The 25,844-nt window shown below is 41.6% G+C and overlaps 1 protein-coding gene across 3 annotated transcripts in view; it reads left to right on the forward strand.

The window, feature by feature from the left end:
- Positions 1–7,012: 7,012 nt before the first annotated feature.
- Positions 7,013–25,844, forward strand: part of grid1a (glutamate receptor, ionotropic, delta 1a) — a 305,904-nt gene continuing 287,072 nt past the window's right edge. For all 3 annotated transcript variants that reach the window (XM_085369740.1, XM_085369742.1, XM_085369739.1), the window contains exons 1-2: positions 7,013–7,091; positions 8,677–8,832. In XM_085369740.1, the coding sequence (XP_085225866.1) occupies positions 7,013–7,091; positions 8,677–8,832 (235 nt within the window). The remainder of the gene's footprint in view (positions 7,092–8,676; positions 8,833–25,844) is intronic.

A 25,844-nucleotide genomic window follows, 5' to 3' on the forward strand; every position in this document is an offset into this window, starting at 1 on the left:
GCCTCTATAGCCTCTCGCTGCCGGAACGGGAGGCTATGGAGAAATATATAACTGAATCTCTCGCTGCCGGCATTATCCGGGCCTCTTCCTCACCCGTCGCAGCAGGTTTCTTCTTTGTGGAAAAGAAGGATAAGACCCTCCGACCCTGTATTGACTTTCGGGGACTCAATAACATTACGGTCAAGAATAAATCTCCACTGCCCCTGCTCACCTCCGCTTTCGAACTTCTCCAGGGCGCCGTCATTTTCAGCAAGCTGGACTTGAGAAACGCTTACCACCTGGTCCGGATTCGGGATGGCGATGAATGGAAGACGGCGTTTAATACCCACCTTGGACATTTTGAGTATCTGGTCATGCCGTTCGGCCTCACTAACGCACCTGCAGTATTCCAGGCTCTGGTCAATGATGTTCTAAGGGACTTTATTAACCGATTTGTGTTTGTCTATCTAGACGACATTCTGATCTTCTCTTCCTCCCAGGCGGAACACGAGACCCAGGTCCGGCTGGTGCTGCAACGCCTTCTGGAGAACCGGCTGTTCGTCAAAAGCGAGAAATGTGAGTTTCATGTGCCCTCGGTTGCCTTCCTAGGGTACATAATCGAGCGGGGAGATCTTCGACCCGACCCTGTGAAAGTCAAGGCTGTTGTGAACTGGCCAGAACCAAACAACCGTCGCCAGTTGCAATGCTTCCTTGGCTTCGCTAACTTCTACAGGAGATTCATACGGGACTTTAGCAGGATTGCCTTACCATTAACTCAGTTAACCTCTCCCAAGCTTGCTTTTCAGTGGAGTGACGCTGTCCAATCAGCCTTTCAGGAGCTCAAGAAACGGTTTGCTTCAGCGCCCATCCTGGTCCAACCTGATACCACTCTTCAGTTCGTGGTAGAGGTCGACGCATCCGACTCAGGGGTGGGGGCCGTCCTTTCCCAACAGAGGGAAGGTAAGATGCACCCTTGTGCCTATTTTTCCCGTCGTCTCACCCCTGCAGAACGTAACTACGACGTGGGCGATCGGGAGCTCTTGGCGATTAAGCTCGCCCTGGAAGAATGGCGGCATTGGCTGGAGGGCACCACTCAACCCTTCGTGGTCTGGACCGATCACAAAAACCTGGCCTACCTTCAAACGGCGAAACGTCTCAACGCTCGACAGGCCAGATGGGCCCTGTTTTTCACCCGTTTTCACTTCTCAATCACCTACAGACCCGGTTCCCGAAATGTCAAGCCGGACGCTCTCTCCCGTCAGTTTTCCGCTGCTGATGAAAAGGCGGATCCGGATTCCATTCTGCCGGCAATCTGTACTATTGGGGTCATCACCTGGGAGATCGAGGCGGCCATCCGGGCGGCTCAGATAGCCGAACCGGATCCGGGAGGGGGGCCCGTCCACCGACTCTATGTTCCGCGCTCTGTCAGATCCCAGGTTCTGCAATGGGCTCACACGGCCCGGTTCTCATGCCACCCAGGGATACATCGCACCGTCAAGTTTCTCCAGCGGTACTTCTGGTGGCCCTCACTCACCCAAGATACTCGGGAATACATCACTGCTTGTACGGTCTGTGCCCGAAACAAACCATCGAACCAACCCCCGGCGGGTCAGCTCCATCCGTTATCCACTCCTTCCAGGCCATGGTCTCACATAGCACTGGACTTCATCACCGGGTTACCTCCATCAGCAGGTAACACTGTCATTCTCACCATAATCGATTGTTTCTCTAAAGTGGCTCATTTCATTGCTCTGCCTAAGCTTCCCACAGCTCTAGAGACTGCACGCCTACTCGCCACTCACGTCTTCCGCCTGCATGGGATCCCGGAAGACATAGTGTCCGACAGAGGGCCTCAATTTACTTCTCGGGTCTGGAAAGAGTTCTGCAACTCCCTGGGCGCAAAGGTCAGTCTATCCTCGGGTTATCATCCTCAGAGCAACGGCCAATCCGAGCGGGCCAACCAAGAACTGGAGACCGCCCTGCGCTGCGTCGCCTCCACCAATCAAACCATCTGGAGTGAGGAGTTGCCGTGGATCGAGTACGCCCATAACAGCTTGACTGCCTCTGCCACCGGCCGGTCTCCCTTCGAAGCTTCCTTGGGATATCAGCCTCTTTTTCCTGCTGTGGAAGGTGAGCACTCTGTACCCTCCGTCCAGGCTCATCTGCGCAGGTGTCGCAGAGTTTGGCGGGCAACTCAAGCACGAAGGAGAACAACAAACGCATCGCAGACCGGCACCGGACTCCAGCACCCGAATACTCTGTCGGCCAGAAGGTATGGCTTTCTACCCGCTTTGTTCCGGTCAGGACTGAATCTAAGAAACTTACACCCACCTTCATTGGCCCTTTTGAAATCTCCGCCTTGGTCAATCCTGTCTCTGTGAAGTTAAAACTCCCTCGCAATATGAGAATCCATGATGTTTTCCATGTTTCACAACTCAAACCTGTCCGCTCTAGTCCTCTGTGCCCTCCTTCCAGGCCCCCTCCTCCCGCCCGGCTCGTGGATGGCTTGCCGGCCTACTCCATCACTCGCATCATGGACTCTCGGCGCCGTGGGCGTGGCTGTCAGTATCTGGTTGACTGGGAGGGTTATGGCGTGGAGGAGCGCTCCTGGGTCCCTCGGGCGGCCGTTCTGGATGTGCCCATGCTCCGGGAGTTTCACCGCCTGCATCCGGACAAGCCTGGTGAGTCGCCGGGGGGGCTCCCGTTGAGGGGGGGGTACTGTCATGGTCTCCGCCCCTCGTCAGCTGACAGCCGTCAGGTGTTTTGTTTTTGTTTACCTTTCTCTCTCACCTCTGCTCTCCCTTTCTCTCTCGCCCTCTTCCATTCTCTCTTTCTCCTGCCGGGGCGGAGCTCAGTATGGGCTCCTGCCCCTGGCCTACGCACCTGGAGGTGATCAGCACATCTGTCGCTGATCATGAAAGATTGGAACCCTTCTTAAGAGGGCGAGTCTGCTCTACTCGTCGCTGGATCGTTGAGTCATCAGCGTCAGTCGTCCTGTATTTTGTAAAGTCAGTTTATGAGCATGTCTGAACCAGGAGACTAATGGTTTTTTTCTGCCTGTGCATAGATTGCCTCTGGACTTGTTCTTCCCCTGTGCCTGGCGACTGAACGGGAGCAAGAGAGATAAAGGAGAGGAGATGTGCTAGGACTGAATGGAAACTTTCCCTTCCTGGACTCCTGCCTCTTTCACTCCTGGACCCTGGAACCCCGGCCCCTTTTTCCTTTGACACTATTATGTGTATATATGAATTCCACTGTAGGAAACACTGTAAATAAATGCACCTTTTGAAGACACTAGTGGTCTGCGCGTGAGTCCGATCTACGAAACGTGACATTTAAGTGTTAATTGTAACAATATAATGTTTTTTGTAACATTATGTTGCATTATTATATTACATTCACCTCATTAGGAAAGTGTTAGCTGAATATTGATCTTTTTTTCCATGGACTTCTCGACAGTTAGACCTCACTTTGCAGCCAGAGGAGTTGCCCCTCCCCGACTATTAGAAAGAAAACAGTTTGAGTTTTGGCCACACTTTTTCACCCCTAGAAGTTATGCACATCTTTTATACACAGTCTGTGCCTCAAAATCAAATACAAGATTCAATATAAACAATTTATCATGCAAGAATTTTGCTCTGGGGTTTTGATTAAAAAAGTATACTTTTTATTATTTTATTAAAAAATGTTATTCATAGATAGTTCAGGGTGGAGCAAGTAGTTATGTATTCATGACTAACAGCAGTTGTTCTGGCTTTGACACATTTGAATGTGACAGCTTCTCTCAATCTAAATTCACTTTTTGGCTTTCTTCCAATAAGGAAGAGAAAAAAAAATCTGTCTTTCCTTTTCACTCCATTGCTCATAGCCATAAACATTAATGAGTCAGGTTTGTGTGACAATGAAATTCCACCTTCATTGCTGAAGAGCAGGCGTGACCTACCCACCAATGTCTCGGTAACAGTTTGCAGCAGTTTTGAGACTAACATAAGTTGACACCCATGGAGGTGCACGAGGTGCACTGCTGAAGTGAATTTAAAGGAACAAAAACAATGAGTTGCAAAGGATTTTTGTTTTAATTTGGAGAATAATCATTAGGAGACATTTTGGACCAACAGAGCAGGTATGAATCAACTGCATAATGAACCCAAAAATATGAACTGAATGGCCTACTTTCTATGAAAAAGGTATTTTCTCTTTCATATTAATCTACTTTCCAATGCATGGAACTTGCCAACCGGTGGCTCAAAACAACACTCTGCGCTTCTCATGAAAATATCTCATAAATACCTTTCTATATGCAGAAAATATATATTAGAGGATATACATTATTTTCAACACATCTGCATTAAATGGTAATAGCTAAAACACTCTGTAACAACAGTACTCTCACTTATACTTAAATATCCCCACCAAATGGCTTGTCTTGTTTGACAATTTACCTATAAACCAGACACAACACAATTTCTTAATATGATATTAATTTCATGTGCGGAAGAATACAGCCACAGGATGTTTTTAAGGTTCATATCCAGAACTTGTTTGATTTAGCATTGATTAAGAACTTGTTAATTATTCTTTTTAATCATCTTATCCGTAAAAAACGATATACATGCTATTGGGCAGCAGCTTCATTGCACCTTACTGGTGTCAGTCAGATTGAACACATCCTGATTATTCTTATGCAGATTTTTCTCGAGTTGCACATCATGTATCACCCCCTCACCCCCCACCCCAACAGAAGAGCAGAATGAAAGAGAGGGGCAGATTTGCACCACAAGCACTCATAATAAACAAGAATGTACAATGAATGAAGCCTTTTTGAGACATATGTGACATGGCAGTTTAGCCAGTATTTAAAATGAATAATTTATTGATGAAATCTCAGCAACATATTGCTTCATAGATCAGTGAAATTAAGAGATGCATTTCTCTGCTGGGACCTGATGAAATTTTTATGGTTTTTTTGGATGCCTGTCATCTTAAAGCACAAATTTCAAGGTTAATCTTTCAGATTTGATCCACTTGAAATGTGCCCAGATTGATCTACTGTGCTGTGGAAACTGTAATTGGGATCAAAGAGCAATAATTGATTCTTACAGTGTGTTCCTCCCCTTGTTGTCAAAGCAGCTGCTCATATACAAAAAAGGGAAAGAAAAATCTGATATATGTCACTAAGATGTGGGCTAACATTCATCACATATTCAGGCATAAATATCTATACTACCCTGAGCAGTAAAAAGCCTTTCGGGTTCACTCCAGCCTGTTTCCTAATGACATGGCAATAGAGCAGTGAAATATGACCATCACTCATAAAAAGCGACATAAATCGTTAGGAAATGATTGAGATATTTTGTGCTACAGCAGGTGCAGTATCTATAGATGGCCAGTAGGGGTAGTGTGTGATTTTAGTTAAAAACGTTGGAGGCATGTGAATTCACCCCTTGCCTGCAATTAAACTGAAGAACGTATAAAGGCGAGCTGAGGGGTTGCGGGGTGTTTAAAACAGCCACTCCCTTATTACATATTGTTTCTAAGAATGTTGCATCCTGGAAAGAATCAGACAGATATAAATGTGCAGTGTTTGCTCTTCACTTGACTGTCTGTCCGGTGCAGTTCAGTGAAGGAGCTGTCCACTGCTGGTGGTGCTGAAACTTTGTTTTTTTGCGCCTCTGACAGACTTAACCAAACAATTAAGAGATATTTCCGTTTTTATTACATCCACGAGAAATATCCTTTAATTGTAAGATTATGCCTATCTAGAAATCTTCTGCCACGAGTTCCTCTTCTTTATAGCTCTGCAAACGCCGTGCATTGCTCACTGATGTGTGTAAGGCTACCCAATAAAAATTACTCCCACCCTTTAGAGTGATTCGTGTCCTAAAAATTCGCTCCAACACTTTGACCTCGGCTTTATATATAAAAAACACACACCCATAGAGTCAATTATGCAGAAGCAATATTCAATTAACCGAACAAGCCAGGCTATAAGAAAGCGTTAGGTTTGTTTTCTGTTTGCTCCTGTGCGGAATGCTCCTCCGTCAACTCCATCCAGCTGTTCTTTGGCTCAGACAGGCGTTGTGGCTTCTGCCACGTCTGTCTCTCATCCATCAGCCCTCGCCGAGGATCACAGTGTGTAAATCCTTTTCTCTGGCACATCAGCTGCGCTCCGTCGTCGCTGAAGTATGGTGAAAATGTGTCCCAGTCGTTCTGGTCTTTCACATTTTCCCCGAAAACGACAACTTCTCCAAAAGTAAACTGTTCACACCGCCGCCAAATATGTACGCTGACTTTTGCGTGTCTGCTTTTGTCGCGTTGTTTTATTTCTTTTCTTTTTTTGTAAGTAAGGCATATCTTGTCAAGGGATTATTTTTTTCTTTGCCTGTTTTAACCTCCAGTCGTGTGTTTAATTATCGCCTCTCCACGCGTCTTTCTCCGGCTAGTCCAACTCATTTCTACCCGGCTTGTCGAAAAAAGCACCCGAGTCGTGAAGTCTCTGCAGTCACGTGATTAAGACAGGACTGAAGAGAGTGATTTTTTCTCTCTCGGAGTGTGTATGTGAGCGTTTCTCCGTGTGTTGTTGGAGGGGTGTCCCTCCTCCGCATATTTTGCTGCTTGCCATGCTTTAGACGCCGGAGCGCAGGGAGAGAGGCGAGAGTGAGAACGCCGGTCTCTCTCACAGGGCTACCTGTCTTTTTAGGCTTACCTCGAGTCCCCGTCGGTTCGCCCTGGTCTTTTTGAGCCCACCTTCCTGCGGTCGGCTTGTTTTTGTTGGTTTAAAAAAGAGCAAGAGAGGAAGAGAGAGAGAGAGAGAGAGAGAGAGAGAGAGAGAGAGAGAGCGAGAGAGACAGAGAGAAAACTGTGGTCATTTCTGTAGGGTCTACGCGGGTCTGGTCTATCAGGAGGAGGATCGCGGTTCTGTTTGGCTCTGGGTTTTGATCATCTTTCTTTCTTTTTTCTTTTGGGTGCTCCATTTGGACAGTACAGGACAGCCGAGCAGAGCTTGGATGAGCCGCCTCACTAAAATCCCGAGATGGAGTTGCTGCTGATCTGCCTTCCCCTGTGGATATTGCAATGCAATTCGGCCAAAGCGGACTCAATCATACATATCGGTAAGCGTCCGGCAAAAAACAAAAGAAAAAACAAAACATGTTTGGGTTGGTCAAGTGTAAAGGGGTGCGGGAATAAAGGTCAGCCAGCTTATACTGCCCAGATCACAAGATGTTGGTGAGAGGGCGGGATAAATAGAGTGTATTCAGCTTCATCCTGCGTTTAAGAAACACTTTGACTCTCCGGCGAGTTGAAAAGTTGGTGTTTTGTAAATGACCAATCACCCGACCCTCATTGCTTCAACTGTTTTGTTCATATTATTTATTGGTATTTATTCTATTTAGCACAGACATTTCTGTCACTTTTCGACGACAGATTGCTGCATTCATGTTGTCTTCACATCTTAACCACACCACTGCCTGCCTTTGAACCGCAGTCCTGTACAAAAAACCCCCCAAAAAAACCCAAAAACCAAAAAGAAAAAACGATTTACAGTAAGCAGAAAGGCCTGTTTCAGTGAAACTGTGAAATAATAATGATAAAAACACTAATGTGCAATAGACAAACCGCTGAGGCTTTTTTTAGACCAAGCTACCTCTTGTGTGTACCCGACAAGCCTCAACTTTCCCCGGAACGTGACTGCAATGTCAAAAACAAAGATAGAGGGAATGTCAGCGGAGTTTCGTTTTATAGATGCAACACACATAGTGCCTCTTTGTACTCCAACTTCAAACCAGAGCTGCAGAGATGTGGAGATGCTTGAAACTCACCACGGCATCCAAACGATCTGGTGTGTGCCCTTAAACATCGCATTAGGTTTGATTTGACACTTTTGAAACAAATCTGCAACCTCCGTATCAACACGGACTCGGTCATTACCTTCATTTTGCCCCCCTTTTCATCAATGAGAAGCGCTGTAATCTCAGATAAAAACGTCAGTGTCACTGTGAGCAAATCTCGTCTCGGTGCTACGCCGCCACCACCGCTGCTGCTGCTGCTGCTCACTGTTTACTGCAACAGTCTGGCAAGCAGCAGCAGGTGCTCAGTCACTGGTTTAATACAGCAGTGGGACTCCATCCAGATAATATTGGCTGATAGTCCGCATAATGTTAGTGTACCCCAATTATTCTTCTCGTTTCCCTGAAACCCCTTTCCGTGATGTATGTGCTCTCCCAATAGCAGCTGATGCCATTCTGCTAAACAGTGGAGGGGGGGGCAGTTAAGCTTCAGTATTCCTCCCACACAAGGCCTACTGTGGGTAGGGTGCCGTGGATCTGTTAGGCATGATGGATATTAACTTTCCAAGTTTGACTAAAGCTAGTGCAGTGCGTGTTTCCGATTTTACAGTGGTCTCTGATGAGACCACGTCGCTCTCCGTGGTGCTGAAATCTCACCAGCGAAGACGCTTAGCTTCAGAAAAAAATACGTTTAATGTAAAGATATATAAAAAGAAAAACAGCACTGTTCAGTCCATCACTTTGGCAGACTGTGGGCAATAAAAGCTATGTTGTCCGCATTGGGTCCACAGCAAAAATAAAATTCGTTCATCATTATCTTCCCACATCTAACTTGCGCACACATAACTACTGCGTGCCCCCCCTTCCCCCCTTCTTACTCTTCCAAGTAATTTACTGTTTTACTCAACAGGTGCCATATTCGAAGAAAACGCTGTAAGAGATGACCAAATTTTCCAACTTGCCATCTCAGACCTGAGTCTGAGCGATGACATTCTGCAGAGCGAGAAAATCACCCACTCTGTGAAACTTATCCAGCCTAACAACCCTTTCCAGGCAGTGCAGGAAGGTAAGCGTTCCTCGACCACCCCCCTCCCGCCCTTGGAATAAATTGCCGCTGCTTTTATTTTTTATTTTAAATCTGATAACTTGGGGCAGCATGTGGGACGTCAGGAAGGGGGTCATCTTCTCTGCTCAGTAGCTATGATCAAGCAAGAAGTCCGGTGCTTGCTGCGTGGTAATCTTGACTGTCCTGATCTGCTGGAGCCCCAAGAGAATGTTGTTCATTCACACATTGACGCGATGGCTAGTAGAGCGGGCAATGATGATGATTCATGTGCTTCTGTGAGCGAGGGAAATAGCTGTGTGTGCGTGCGCGTAGGCGTGTATGTGTGTTTGTGTGTGCGTCGCCACCTGCAAAGCTCTCTTGCCACTGTACCAAAGCAAGGTGTCTTCTGTGGTTGAAAAGCTAGGTGGAAGCATTGAGTTAAGAGCACAACAGGACAAGATGTTATATGTGTATAAAAATCATGTGAAGACGATCAAATGAAGTTTCCCTACCAATCCAGGAGTTATGTAATGACAAGAGAGTAATATTTCTGGGTTTGCAAGCCTCTTTGAATGTTAAACAATACAGTTTTGTCTACTTCTGTTGGCTTTCCCATACTATAGGTGCCTAGAATGGACACACGTCCACACATCAGACACCAAATTAATAATGAAATAATTTCAGCCAAGGTTATCTCACTCAGATGCTGAACAGACTGCAAAAGGCGATTAAACATTCTTCTGCTGAAATGAATCATTAAGACTTTAATAGGTTCCTGGGGATCTTCAAAAGCTGTTTATGTCCCCTGCACTTAGTTACTAGATCCTACTTTTGTCCCCAGTTGCACAAAGGCCTTGATGACTCATTGCTATTCATAGTGCCCCTGACAGGCAAAAAAATTATATTATGTCTCGCCTTTTGCTATAATTATCCCGTGTCATTTAGCTGAGGCTCTTAACAATGTCACAGATATCTAGTAGTCTACTTTATATTTCCAAAAGCAAACTTTAATCCAGATGAGTCTTAACTCAAGCAGTCTGTCATTTGAGTTCTTTACATATACCAGAAGTATACTGTCATTATCCAGCTGCTGCTGCGGAGATAAGATGAAAAATGTGTTACAGACATATGACACTTGGCTAATTTATCAGTCGTTGTTGCTTGAGATGCAAAAATGTAGTAATTAAACTGACTGGCTAGCAAGTCATTCACCACTTGTACTTCAGTCTAATTAGTGTAGTTAGTCAAAGATGGAACTTTACACCTAAACTTGTTCATGCTTAACTCATACCAATTACCTTAACAATGCTTTCTTTTGACAATGACCTTCACAGTATTTTAACACAACACAATGTCTACATAAACGCTTATAGACACACAAAGTTCTTGATAATCATTTTTCTTCACTGAAAAGCTTTTTATTTCTTATTGAAAATGATTCAGTTTATCACTTCTGAATAAACTGCCTTTCTTTACCCTTGATTGGGTATCATTTAGCACGCTTAATTATTGTTTATGGGCAGGCGCCCGCTAATTAAATATTTAAGTGGTTGATTAGACGGCATTCAGTTTCTGCAGAGAGTTGGGAATAATGTGCAGTCGATGACATGAGGATCAATGTGCGGCCTCAGATTCTTGCACTATACACAAAGTAGGCTGGTGAACACTGAGTGACAACTGGGATAAGTTAACCTTTTGCTTTGCTCTTTTGTTCGCTGCCATCCTGCTGTGAGTGGCAGTCAGGACCTTGCCATAGCATGGTGTAGAGCGAGGAGAGCAGAGGTGGGTATAAAGAGTGAGAGGGACGAAGAGCAAAAAAAACGACTGTGTGTATGTGTGTGTGTGTGTGTGTGGGAGGGGGGGAGGGGAGGGGAGGGGAGAAAGAATCATGATCAAGACCTGAATAAACATGAGAGGGCTAAAGAAGAGCAAACGATTTCAGTGAGGTGATGAGGAAAATTTGCCATCTTGAGACAAGTAGTTCTGGTGTCTCGTTTGCCCTTATTTGGCTATCTTTGTCCTTGCTCTGCTAGAACATATATTAATGAGGAAGTCACACAAACGCCATGCAAACAGAAACACTCAACTATTCGGTCCTCCCACGCTTTTATCGTTTAAAGATGACAGCTCAAGGCTGGCTGGATATACTGCCTGACCACACAACTGGCAGATACTGTCCTATTTATAGGCTGGAACAACTGAAATGAATGAACAGGGTGATTTCTACACCGAGAGTGGAAGCTCACAAGCATCAGTGCTCGCCATGAGACCTGTAGGGCTTATCTGCCATCAGCTTTGTGTTAAATAGACACTTAAGATTATAATTATATAAAATTCTCTTCCTAAATTGTGAGAGAATAAGTCATGCTGAGGTGAATTTGTCACAGTGGCTAGAGAATGCATAGTAAAGCAGGACATGGTTTATAGTACAAAATATTACAATGCTGAATTTCTTATGTGTACAGAATTTCTCCTCACATTTGTTATGGAATTATTACAAGTAAATAATTCCATGACAAATGTTAGGAGAAAAGAAATATGATTTTTCACACATCTTAAAATTTGCAACCCAGATTTCCCCTTGTAATTTAAAAATAGAAGCTCATCCTCTGAACATATAAGTTTACATGGGAAACAAAGCTTTTATATCTTTTTCTGTCTTACTTTTTATTCAGGGGAAGTTAAAGCAAGGGGACAGCAAACTTGCCTCTGCAAATAAGAACCTATGCATATTTCAAGAAAAGCTCTGCCTGTAAGGCGGAGTTCTTTCCTTTTTTTTTAGCCCCATAGTTACTGGGTGAGCATTTAGACGATATGCAAATAATGTAAACATCTCATGAAACGAGAATGCCATGCATCATAACACAACTTTGCTGCAGGTGTGTGGTCAAAATACAGCAAAGTTGCATTAAGATTCTACAGCCATGTTACAGCCCTGAGAGGCTGAACTTGGGCATTGTGGTAATTTGAGATAAGCATGCTAGCATGCAAACAATATTTTGACAACAAACTCAAAGATGTTAACCTGCTGGTGGCCATTGAAGAAAGGTTCATGATAGAGTGTGCAAAGCTTTATCCTTTAGGCTCTAGTTTCATGTTCTGGAACAAATGTAACTATTGCGGCATTATATGATTAGCAAGCATGCCAACAGGACAACAGTGTGGGACTACTGAAACTTTTCAAAACTAATTAGCTAAACATACATTTCAGTTTTTGCATAGCAGGCATTCAAATAGTATTGAATGCCAAAATCACTTTTTTTGAGCTGTTTCACTATTTTGTGAAGTCCCCAGCAGAGATTTCCATTAGAGTTTAAAGGATATGGGACACAGTTAAGGAAAATAGTTCCCTCCTCAGTAATTTGTTGAGTGTTCTGTCCCGCTGAGTCCTCTTCACACACCACACCACTAGTGACCCTCCATTTTCATCTAACACCTGCCAAGGTAACGTCAAGGAGGATTTAATTCTTTGTCCTTTATGTTCCTGTAAGCCAATAGAGTTCAAAGAAGTTTTTTTTTTCTCTTTGTCCTTTCCTCAGTCCATAATGACAAAAGTTGAAATAATGGGTCCTCAGTGTTGCCATTGATAATTCAATATCTTCCCTGCGAGTGTCTATTTATGACAACTCATTACTCGCTGTGTAAACATGATGTAATGCTGCCCTTTCGCTATTATTGTCCCTGTAAATTTAAAAAGGCTACATAAATCTTGGTAACAGATTTGTTTGTGCTTTTATGTCTTTTTACACAGAGGGACGATGATCAGGCCATTATACCAGCCCCTGTTAATTATCCAACAGTAACTTTAATCTATCATAAGCACTTCAGTGGGCTGTAAAAAGCCGGCAGGTGACTTAATAAACTAATTAATGTTGTGACAGAGGTGTATACATGTTATTTATTCCCTTCAAAATGTAAAGCATCCATGTAGGCCAGGTAGGATTAATCAGCATCTGCAGAGCTGCTTCTGCGGTTGTTGGGTGATACTTGGAAAAATTGTACATTAGCATGAAATATTCATTTGAAAATAAATTGTTCCCAAAAAAGAAAATCCACATTCTGCCACTTAAAGTAATGCGGCAATGAAGTCATAGCAGATCTTTTCCACATATAAGGTTGTATATATTGAATACACAGACTTACCAGAATTCAGTTTGTCACTGGGAGAGGATGCCATCACCAGAAGGGGCTTATCTAATGTTTCCTTTTTATTTGATTGTCACTTTTTGATTTTTTTAATCCATCCACCATATATAGGGCCTCAAAAACACTTCTAAAAATGGTCATATGTACAGTGGGGCAAAAAAGTATTTAGTCAGCCACCGATTGTGCAAGTTCCCCCACCTAAAATGATGACAGAGGTCAGTAATTTGCACCAGAGGTACACTTCAACTGTGAGAGACAGAATGTGAAAAAAAAATCCATGAATCCACATGGTAGGATTTGTAAAGAATTTATTCGTAAATCAGGGTGGAAAATAAGTATTTGGTCAATAACAAAAATACAACTCAATACTTTGTAACATAACCTTTGTTGGCAATAACAGAGGTCAAACGTTTACTATAGGTCTTTACCAGGTTTGCACACACAGTAGCTGGTATTTTGGCCCATTCCTCCATGCAGATCTTCTCGAGAGCAGTGATGTTTTGGGGCTGTCGCCGAGCAACACGGACTTTCAACTCCCGCCACAGATTTTTTATGGGGTTGAGGTCTGGAGACTGGCTAGGCCACTCCAGGACTTTCAAATGCTTCTTACGGAGCCACTCCTTTGTTGCCCGGGCGGTGTGTTTTGGATCATTGTCATGTTGGAAGACCCAGCCTCGTTTCATCTTCAAAGTTCTCACTGATGGAAGGAGGTTTTGGCTCAAAATCTTACGATACATGGCCCCATTCATTCTGTCCTTAACACGGATCAGTCGTCCTGTCCCCTTGGCAGAAAAACAGCCCCATAGCATGATGTTTCCACCCCCATGCTTCACAGTAGGTATGGTGTTCTTGGGATGCAACTCAGTATTCTTCTTCCTCCAAACACGACGAGTTGAGTTGATACCAAAAAGTTCTACTTTGGTTTCATCTGACCACATGACATTCTCCCAATCCTCTGCTGTATCATCCATGTGCTCTCTGGCAAACTTCAGACGGGCCTGGACATGCACTGGCTTCAGCAGCGGAACACGTCTGGCACTGCGGGATTTGATTCCCTGCCGTTGTAGTGTGTTACTGATGGTGACCTTTGTTACTTTGGTCCCAGCTCTCTGCAGGTCATTCACCAGGTCCCCCCGTGTGGTTCTGGGATCTTTGCTCACCGTTCTCATGATCATTTTGACCCCACGGGATGAGATCTTGCGTGGAGCCCCAGATCGAGGGAGATTATCAGTGGTCTTGTATGTCTTCCATTTTCTGATGATTGCTCCCACAGTTGATTTTTTCACACCAAGCTGCTTGCCTATTGTAGATTCACTCTTCCCAGTCTGGTGCAGGTCTACAATACTTTTCCTGGTGTCCTTCGAAAGCTCTTTGGTCTTGGCCATGGCGGAGTTTGGAGTCTGACTGTTTGAGGCTGTGGACAGGTGTCTTTTATACAAATGATGAGTTCAAATAGGTGCCATTCATACAGGTAACGAGTGGGGGACAGAAAAGCTTCTTACAGAAGACGTTACAGGTCTGTGAGAGCCAGAGATTTTCCTTGTTTGAGGTGACCAAATACTTATTTTCCACCCTAATTTACGAATAAATTCTTTACAAATCCTACCATGTGGATTCATGGATTTTTTTTTCACATTCTGTCTCTCACAGTTGAAGTGTACCTCTGGTGCAAATTACTGACCTCTGTCATCATTTTAAGTGGGGGAACTTGCACAAGCGGTGGCTGACTAAATACTTTTTTGCCCCACTGTACTTCCTGCTTCCTCCTCACAGTCCTGCAGTGCTATATTACAGAGTTTATTGATGTGATCATTTCCCTGCTTGCACATTATTTATCTGTGAAATGTATCATAACATTTAGCTGGCATCCTGTGTGATTTGAGCTTCTGATCGCTCAGCGAAGGCTGATAAGATCCTACACAATTTTTAGAACTGAGGACTGATCATTAAAGAAGATGCAAATAGGGCTCAGATGTGTTGATTTCTATAACAAATGTGCCTATGAAAGTGGAAAGTTTTTTATTTATGGAGAAGTGTGTTCAGTGCTGTAATATTTATAATATGGTCTGCTTGCTCCTTGCTTCACAATCCAGCTCTTTCACAGATATTCCTCGCTCAGCTTGCCTCATTGCAATTCATTTGACCTCTTCTGAGAGATTTCAAAGGTAAAATATTCCTTCCTTTGTTGCACAGGTCACACTTTAGTAATATTACAGCTATAACTGTTATGTAACGGACAGTGCATTTCTGTATTTTAACACACCTACACTTTTACACGTAAGCCATTCACAACAGCATTGGTGCCATAGGGAACGCTCTTTGGGGCCTGTCGGCTGAAAGGCAAACTAAAGAACATGCATTCCTGAACATTTTCTTTAGAATAGCCAAAGTCAGCATTGTCTGAAGAGAGAAAGGAAGCGAGAGAGCAGAGTACAGAAGGAAAGGGACACAGAGAGGTCAAGACTGTTAAATACTGAGTCTGCTTAGTAGGCCTGCAGGTTTTGTCCTCTGTGCTGTACAGGAACAGCTGGTCAGAACTGCTCTCTTGTGGTAGGTTACTTCTGTGTCACGTAGCCTCAACATTTGCAACAGATGTCTCATTTGCTAGTACACTGACGCTTCTTGAAAGTAGCTCAGAGACATTTATAAGTATCCAATTATATAAAAAAAATACTCTAAAGACTTTAAAAGTGGTTTTGACTTTGGTGTCAAAAGACTTGGTCTGCTGATTAACTTCAGGAAAAGCGTCAGTACGCTCAAATGCCACATCTGATCTGTATTCAAAGAAATCATCTGTAGCACTGCTAAATGTCACCATGACCAGGGATTTTAGTAATCTTTTAATTTGGGTAAACAGGGTTGGAAAGTGTGGAAACAAGTTTTTTTTTTTTACAAACTCTTACAAGTAAATACACTGAGAAAGAGAGTGGGAGCATTGCATTGCCGATTTTTATTGTTGGCTTTTAGGGAAATTGTGAAGTTTAGTCTGTGTCAGAACTACAATATTGCTCTAATTAGAGAGAGTGGCATGCATTCATGTTGGGCCTTTGTTCATTTGTGTATTCATCACACTCTCTATGTTGCCACACTGGCAGACAGCTGAGGGCAGACTTCAAAGTATTCTCATCGCTTTTCATACTGGCATGTTTGACTGAGGATGTTCTGGGGGGTTCATTGTGTAAAAGCCTGACTGATGGCTTGGGTCGTATGATGGCTGTTTGTACCTGAAGGCCGTATGAAGGAAATGCCCACTTAAAAAAAGGATTCATTTTTTAACTGCACAAAGTACATACAAATCTTGATAGACGTTTGACAGATTATTCCTCCGGTGATCTAGCATGTGTACTAAATTTGGCATCAGAGGATATTATTTTGGTCATTTTGCCCTGTCAGGCAGTGACAGGCGAAATTTACCCTGCTGGTTCCTGTGATTGTTGTTTAAAAGACATTTAACACCTGCATTGATTTTTCCAATATGACAAGAGCATCTGATCTATGAGGGCTGGTTAAAATCTGCATCTATCAGAACACAACTGAGCACATGCCACGCATAACCCAACAAGCTGCCTGTAATAACTTGCTCATGAACATGCAACATATGTTTTCCCCACCACCGGTTTCTCAGTCCCGTGTCTTATTCATGTCCCTGCCTTCTTTGGCATGACAGATTTATAACGAGCTGTAGAGAACACTGTGACAGATGTTAGTGCTTTGCTACGACCCCAAACAGCCCCCAACCACCGCTGGGGATTGGCCATCAATACTGCTCTACCTGTTAGAGCAAGAGAGACCGAATGAGACTCATACACAGAGAAATGGGGGGAGGGGGTGGCCCAGAGGAGATGTCCTGTTCAATCAGACTGATGTTGATGAGGCCTTTGGCCTCCGTCCGTTGTAATACATCGGAGTCCCACATGTTACTAACATCATTTCTCTTTTGTACACACACCGTTATGCTTCGATATTATTGAGCTGCCTAAAGTGTGCTGAGATGGCAGAGATGAGGTGGTGGGGGAGGAAGAGTGGGTGTATAAATGCCGGTAGAGGATTTGTTTGTTTGTGCATGCTGGTATGAATATATGTGTGGTAATATGCTGTAATATTTGAGAGTTTGTGTTGGGTTTTTAGATGCAGGTTTGCGGATGTGTTTGGAAAGTGATTTTGTGGTTTTGTGAGAGGCAGTGTTGGTCATGAAAGCAGTTTGGTGATGGGAGCTTTCAGCTACCCCTTTCACTCACTTGTGATGCTGACTAGCTCTGAGGGAAGTGTGTATAATTTACTACCCACCACCTGCACCATTGGCTGCAAGAAGACTTCATTCCAGGACAGAAGACAAAGAGCAGAAAATCAGCCTCAGAGTAAATCCTATTAGAGCCTAAACAGAAGTCGTCCACAGAAATGGTGTGCGGCTATCTCTGACGTCACACTCATTGCAGACAGAGGGAGGAGAGCGATGGGGTTTGGTTGTGGGTGGAATTGGACTGGAAGTCTTGGTGAATATAGGGATGAAGTAGAGTGAAATAGTGAGCAAGTGTGACAGTGAGGGTGAAAGCAGGGTGATGGAGATGGCTGAAGGCAGTGGGAAAATGCAGGGGAAAAAAGGAGCAGAGCATGTAAAATCTTGGAGTGTATGGAAGACAAGAGGGGCAGAATCATTTGAAACTGCGGACTCGGCTCACTAGCCTTATTGATGAAAATATGCTAAAATGTATTTGGGAGCCATTGTTTGCATTAGTGCCCACAGACATGACTACCAAGTGGGACCATCTGTCAAAAGAATCCCTTCTCAGTCTTCTCTGACTCTCCGTCTCTCTCACATTGCCATGGGTCCTCTACCATGGCCAGGCAACATGGATTTTATCCAAAGATGAAGCTAAGCTAGTGTGTAAGCTCTCTATGAGTGAAATCAAAACCCAGCTTAAACCTCAAGAGTAAAAAGAGTGTAAAGGGCGAAACATGCAGACACCACTGAAAAGTGGGTCAAATGTGCATCCCGGTATGAATATACATCACTTTGGTTGAGAATTATATTCTACAGTGAATCATCACAAGCTTTTGCATAATTACTCTCTTTTTTTTGAACTCACTATGATGCTGTCTTGATTCTGTACTTACCCAATGGCTTTTTCCTTTTAGCAGTATTTGATCTAATACATCACAGTGGAGAGCAAACTCCACTGTGCAAGCTGTTAATGTATGAATACACTGGCTTATACATGTTGCTAGTATATATTTGTAATATATCTATATCATGGCTAAAGCACTTCTGGATGGATGCAACCTGCATTTCGTTGCCTTGTACCTGTGACATGTGCTGTGACAATAAAGTTGAATTCTATTCTATTCTATTATTGGAATGGAGAGACACAAAAACACAACAAAGCACTTAAGTTCTAGTTTTCTTACTTATACATTGTCTCAGCTGATAATTAGAGTTAATTAGCAGATATTGTAAAATAATGTCCTATTTTAACCAAGTAAGTTAACAGTTAGCAGTACAACATGTTATCTAATCCGCGGCATTATCACATCCAGACAAATTATTCAGGGAACACTCGTGGGATGTGTAGGCCTAATTCCTGTTTTACTACCCTATTCATCAGCAAACCCAGCGTCAGTTTTCCGTAGGTGTAATCACAGCAAGATGTCACTGTTAGGTTTTAATCATTGCTTGAACACGCTTGTAAAATCTTGTAGCACCGCGTTTATTGTATCCCTTGTTTTTTCTTTAATTATATCAGTGTAAAGCGCATCTAAGTAGAAGGCCTCCTTCCAAAGAAACACCCACGCCACACCAACATGACCCACTCATCATATATAAAAGCAGGAATAAGGAGGTTGTCGTTGTTTGTTGGTATTCATAAAGCACCCTTGCTGAAATAGCAAACAAATGATAATGTCTCTCCAACAGATGTCTTGGCGCCACTTCATAGTTATGTTTTTCACATATGTGCAAATATATGGGAATGACATAATTCCATGCACTCAGTAAAATATAAAAAAGCTCTCTGAACACAATCATGTGTTTTATTTGATCCTTCTATCTGAAATGAAAAATAATAAATACTGTAAATGTATTGGAGACCTCTGATAGGCTGAAACTGAATGATAAAAAAAAATCACCAATGGGAGTGAGCTTTGTAAAAAAAAAAGAAAAGAAAGGAGTTTGTGTTCTTAACCAATTTGCCTTATTTGTTATATAATAAGAGCACACATACTTCAGGCCACATTTAAAGGTGACAGCACCAGTACAACTTCACTGTGTACTTATTCAGAGTTTAGTTAATCTCAAAGTGTTAACTGAAGGTCTTAATATGTTTCCTGCAGAACGACAGTGTCAGTGTAAAATATGGTGTGATCAGTGTGTATACTGTTGTAATCGTTTACAGTAGAAAATTAAAGTATTCCCATACAATATAGCAATTTGTATTTTATGTATTTTCCTGCAAATTCTTAAGCAGGTATGTGTCTCGTTGAAGAGATATTACCAGTATCTGCTTTTGTCTCTCTTAAAGGATAAGCAAGTTCTTCAAGAAGTAGTATTACAGGATAATTTCTCCTTTTCTTTTCTTCTTACTTTTTCACTTACTGGGGCCACTTTTGCTACTGAACCAGATTATTGATTGGTACCTCATTTTGTGGAAAGTAAAGTGTTCTCACAAAGCTATCATCTTCTTACAACATCTCGTTTTTTTTTTTTCAAAGATTGAACTGGAGGTCACGGGATAGAAGAGTTTTCAAGCATTCAAAAGGTTTCTGACTTTTTATTTCACCTGCATGATGGTTTCAAAGGTTAATGAGGATCACTGTACTGAGAGAAATTTGGTGGAGAGAGCAGTGTTAATATGCTGTTTGTGTCTTCAAGCCTTCTCAAACCCAAGGCGATGTGAATGATTCATTCTCCCACTTGATCGAGACAGAGAAGGTTCATCATCTCGCGTTATCGTGTCAGTCTGAGACACACAGTCATTATGTTGCTAAAGGATTTTCTAACTACAGTTTTTCCACTGTCACGTCAATCACAAGGATAAAAGCACATTTAAACTGTGTAAATAATTATACTGTGTCTGATATAGCATTTATTGCGTACATAATTGTGTTTTTGAGTATCTTTTGCCTGTCACACAGACTTTTGTATCTTGAAATATTTGTTTTTGTGTTTTCTTTTGCGGCTTTAAACTACTACACCACAGCTCTGCTCCTGGTTGAACTCCAGACAGTCTTCAGCTTTGTCCCATGCAGTGTTGAAAAAGTAATCAGTAGCTAATTACTGATTACTTCCTGAAAAAAGTAATCCTGTTACTTTACTGATTACTTATTTTCAAAAGTAATTAGTTACTTAGTTACTTTTTAAAACATGATTTATCCCCTAAATACGTAATAAAGCAATAGATCTTTCAGCCCAATTCTACTTTTTTCTGCATAATCCATCATATAAAATGTAATCAAATGAAAAAGTCTCTTTTTAAAACTTGTTTTATTAGTTTTAAGCTTTTGCATCAAGCAAACATTAAATTATATGCAACATTCTCTGATAGGAAGAAATTTGTTTAACATTTAAACCTAAACCTTTCTGCATATTCCAGCTTATAAAATAAAATAGTTTTTTGTGTTTACACTCACTCTTTCAATAGATGCACGTAAAACACAGCAGAAAATAAATAAAATCAAAGACTCAGCGGTCCTGTTGCTCTATTTTCGCCTGTATATCAGGAGTGGGGCAGACGGAGGTTTACCCTGGTGCAGGTGTGCCGCAGCGGTCAGTGGAAGGATCCGGCAGTTTCTCTGTGAATTTCACATTCCAGCGGCAGCGTATTTGGTGCTTGCTCGGACGTTTAGGGCTTTTTTCGCTGTAAAAAGACGTTTTCTTCCCACGCAGTGAGCAGCGCATGCTAATGTTTTTGTCACTTTTTACCGAATCAAACTCAAAGTAAGGTCAGTACTTCCATGCTTTAAACGCTGCATACTCTCTCCTGCACTCGTTATATTATCCATTTTTGATCTGCACACAGCTGTCTCATTGTCATGAGACACTCTTGCAAAAAAATCACGGTTTTAGTAACGCAGTAACGAATCTTACGGGAAAGTAACAGTAATCTAATTACCTTTTTGCAATAGTAATCCCTTACTTTACTCGTTACTCAAAAAAAGTAATCGGATTACAGTAACGCGCTACTACCCATCTCTGGACCTGTGCTCGAATAGACACAGGCCCCAAAGGTTAGGAATTTTATGTAGACATACAGAGTTGTGGTGCAACTGAAATACTTTATCTGCCCTTTCCTCTTCAGTTTGAATGATTTTAGGGAACAACATGAGTTTTATGTCCACAAACTAAATGTGTAACACAATCTAAGGATGGAGAGTCCATAAAGGAAGGTAGCTTTATATTTAACTGGTGATATCTTACAGCTTTAAGGAAGCTGTGCATCTATACACATATTTAATCTTAAATTTAAAAAAAATTCATAATTATGGTTTATCGTGATATTCGATCTTTATGGTACTCATAGGATGAATCGCTATGCCTTGCCTTTGGATTCTTTGAGATAAGAAAGCAGTTTTTTTGTGTGTTTGTACACTCATTTATCAATAAATTGCAAGCCTTCTTGGCAAGATTTTAGCTCTTTTAAGCACCTTATAAAACCCTTTATTCTTCTATATATTTTAAAATCACACCACCAGTGGGCCAACTACTTTTTAAAAATTTTGTCCTGAAACTCTTGTAAATAATTGACGGCATGGCTTAAATTGCCTCTATGACGCCACTTGACTGGGCTCACAGTTAAAGACTGTCAATCCTATTATATGAATGCGACTTGGATGTTCCAGCTGATCGAGTTTACAGTTGGCAGATAAAGTCATACACTGTGTAGTGGGATTATAGACTTAATTCTTTAGAACCAGTCACTCCCATCTTTTTCAATTACATTTTTTAAAGTTTTTTTTTTTTTAATGATTGATTTGGGACTGTGATGATACGCTCACTGTTGACTTCAACAAGATGCTAAATAAATAGAAGAAGAAAAAGAAAAAGTTTGAAAAGGTTTGTGGCATAAAAGTTTACTGCCGATCTTTCTCTTCATGTAACGTAATGTAAATATAGTAAATAACTGAGGTCTTTAATTACTTCAACTGCAGCAGGTTTTATCTTGCAAATGTATTTGCTGGAAGTAGTCTCTCATTTCTAGCTACCTCTGTTTGATTATTATATGGATGAATTAGGAATGTTCCTGGCGGGTCATTTCTTAGTCGACTAAATAAGGGGGAAAAAAATAGACTAACCAACTAGTCTAAAAAAATAAACACTCAGAAATTAAGCTAAATGTGAGAACCGTTTAACGGACAATGTCAAAAACCAACAACAAAGACATTTTAAACCATTTATCACATTCTTCAATAATGAATCGTGCTTCTTAACTGTGTTACTGCAAAAGAAATTCAAGTATGATTAAAATATGACAAATTAACATCAGAAAAATGAAATGACGGGATTGAAAAGTACACCGTGCATTATGAATGATGCACGCTGTTTGAAAATTCATATCAACCATTTCAATAAAAGTTCAAATCTAAAGTAACAAAATGATAAATCATACAGTAATTTTATTCTGCTTATCTGAAATGAGGTCGCAGGGGCAGCAGCCTAACAGGGAAGCCCAGATCTGACTATCAGGTCTATGTTTCCCATAAACAGTATGAGAGATGAATGTATAGCTACAGTAACATTACCCACTGGTTTCTTGGTCCGAGGTTTCTTGAAACTTCAGAATAGGACATAATAAAAACAAAAGTGACAAGGAGAGGCAGGTCTGATTGTGAAGCCACATGTTTATTGGCTAATCACATGACAGTCACATGTTATTAGCCAATGAGCCTGCGGTTTCATGCTGCAGATAATCTTTCATTTTGAGACATAGTAGGAGCAAGATTTACAAAAGACCATTTCTTATTCAGTATGACCCAAAATGAGTGACAGAGCCTATAAACTCAGCAGGAAAATGTTCATAGATGTCAAGAGACAAACATGTTTTCCTATAGACTTCTACAGGACCAGAAACCACAGCTATCACCACCTAGTGGACTTCAGATAAATGACAAATGGACTGGTTCTTACTCTACTCTAAGAACTCTAAGTGCTTTACACAACGTCGAATGATAGAATGTAAGTTTAAGGAATCACTGGTTCATTTTTCTTACATCCATATTTAATACTGTCTATGGTGAGTGCAAGGCTCCATGTAGATATTCACGTGCGTGCCAATTACTTTTTTTTTTAACCGTGCAGACTCGTCCATGGATATTTTACAATCCACCAAGTACATATGCGCTCCAGGCAGCAGACTTCAAGATACTTCAAAGAAGTGTAACAGAAATGACAAGTCATCGTGTCTGCACCTGTCCATGTCTGTAACAGAGTATAATCAAGGTTTAAGTAGAGAGTAGAGAATATGTAGTTGAGTTTAGAGTTGATACAAATAATAAGTGGGTTTAAATATTTTAAGTGCATGCATATATTCTTACATAAGGGAACTGCATAATTCATTTTATCAACCATTATATAAATTTCATGTATATATGGGACCTTCAAAGTGTCTTAATTCTCTGTGCAGTCAGTGCAGAGTACCCTAGTGCCTCAGGATCTCTTTCTCTTTTCAGTAAGCGGAAAAAGAAGAATTAAAAAATAACTCTCAGCCCATTGTATAATTGCATGAAAAGTAATGCGTAATCTCTTTCTTTCTTAAATTCTTTTAACAGCATAAAATCAGCCTTCAAACAACCAGATTCGAGCATATCTTTAATTCAAAATACACGAAATGTTTTAATTAGATCTGTTTAGATACAGTAATTTTTTTTGTAGATAAGGAAAAAGAATCTAAGAATACTTTCACTATGGCAAATAAAAAAAACAAAAGCAAAAACTCTAGAAGATGCTGTATTCATCCCACCGAGTAACAAGATGGCTGAGGCTCTATCCAGGTAGAAATTGAACAATGGTGAACAAAAAAATAACAAACAAAAACAAAACACCGTGGGAAAAAATAAGATTGTGCAAGTGATTTTGAGCCACTTAGACTTTACTTTTCTCTGCTTTGACTGCAGACACAGCAGCAAACACTGGGTCCAAGATTACAACAGAAAAAATGGAATGAAATGCTTAAAAGTGCTCCATTCTTCAAGAAACCAAACCAAAGGGTGAGCATTACAGAAAGTTTGAGTATGTAGAGGCTCATCCGTCCAATACAATAACAGCATCACAATCAGAAAAAAGATGTCTTAGAGGCACGATGAAAATATGGAAAAGATGAGTGGGAAGAAAAGAGAAGCAGATTGCCTTGAGGCTAGAAAAAGAGGCAAATTGGTGGTGGTGGAGGAGGAGGTGGCAGAATTTCACACCATGTCTCTATCTTTCCCTTTTTTCTTGGACAGCAGGAAGATGTCTATCAAGGCAATGTCATCATTGCTGGCAGTGGAAGCTTCCTCCTAGCAACACTCTGGCAGTCTGTGCAACCAGGAAGAGAGAACAGGAGAATGAGGCATCTCCCAATTGAATAGTTGTCCCTCACTGATTCTCTGTGTGCCCACTCTCCGCCATAACAGAGCCTTCTTTTAACAGAACAAAAATGGAAAGGCCGCAGTCATGCTCATTCCAGCACAAACAGTATGTGTGCTTTTTGTCGCAATGTGACTGGGGAGAGTTCACTACTTGTGCGCATGTCTGTGTGTGTGTGGATATATAAATCATGTAGGTGTGTATGTGCAACAAACTGGCTCGTGTTTCTGCATTGGCATGTGTTGAATTGTATTCCATCAAAAACCCCATAACAAGATGTCAAGATAAAACTATTCTATATTGTTGTTATGGGCTTTGCTTCTTTTTTGTTTCAGATTGCTTTTGGACAGTGTAATCTAATGCCTTGATCCAATGCATTGGTTGATATGGCAACTGCTCCATACTTGAGAAAACAATTTCACTCTGTCTACCTGTTGATGAGTGAAAATCAGACCAACAGACTTGACAACAGAGGTATTGGTCATATGAAAATAAATCCACAAGGAGGAACGGGAAGGTAGAATTGAAAGCATCTGTCATGAAAGCAGTGATTCTCTCTTCCTCAATAACCCAATAATCACATAATAAAACCAGTCTTGTGGGAGACACTTGGAACATTATTTTTAATAATAATGTTCTCTCAAAATACTGTGCAGTGTCCCTTCAATTTAGACAAAACCCTAATGTGAATCTCTGTTAAGGTTTCCAGGCATTGTGCTTTATGTGTTGCCTGCAGAGCATCTTTATCCATACCCACTCCCACACACTGAGGCAATGCCCCACAGTCTGATTGGTTGAAGTTTTTGAAAGTTAACGCTGTAGGACAGGCAATTTTGTAAAGTCGTGGCCTTTATCCAACGGCTGTGAAGAAAGAAGGGAAGGCTGTCATCATGGGTCAAGTGTAGGTTAACCTGTCACCATCTTTTGCTGCCTACGCCACTCCCAATGGGAAAATAGTGAGTCACCGTAAAGTCATAGACAGATTTTGGCAGAATATGATGAAAAATACACCAAAGATAAGGACGTGGAGCAACAATAAAGACTTGAAACTAGTTTGAGCTGGGTAAAACTGGCAGAAGGTGATGCTCTTAGAGTTTTCTTACTTTCTTTTTTTTCTCCTTTGCCTTTTTTGTCCATTTTTAAATCATATTTTGGGGAGATGTGAAACGAAGTGACAAAGCCCATGTGGGGAAACACGTCTCAAAATCAGATGTTTCAATCTATGGATGCATCCCTACTGATACTCAAAAATGACAGAGAGTAACAGTTAACAACAGTTTAGCAAGACCCAACAGAAATACCTTCTTATAGTAAAGATTTTAGTCACATAGAT

Source organism: Diplotaxodon limnothrissa, linkage group LG13, assembly GCF_057381915.1.
Source record: "Diplotaxodon limnothrissa isolate DT_005_m linkage group LG13, D_limnothrissa_male_GT1.1, whole genome shotgun sequence".
NCBI classification, from domain to species: domain Eukaryota; kingdom Metazoa; phylum Chordata; class Actinopteri; order Cichliformes; family Cichlidae; genus Diplotaxodon; species Diplotaxodon limnothrissa.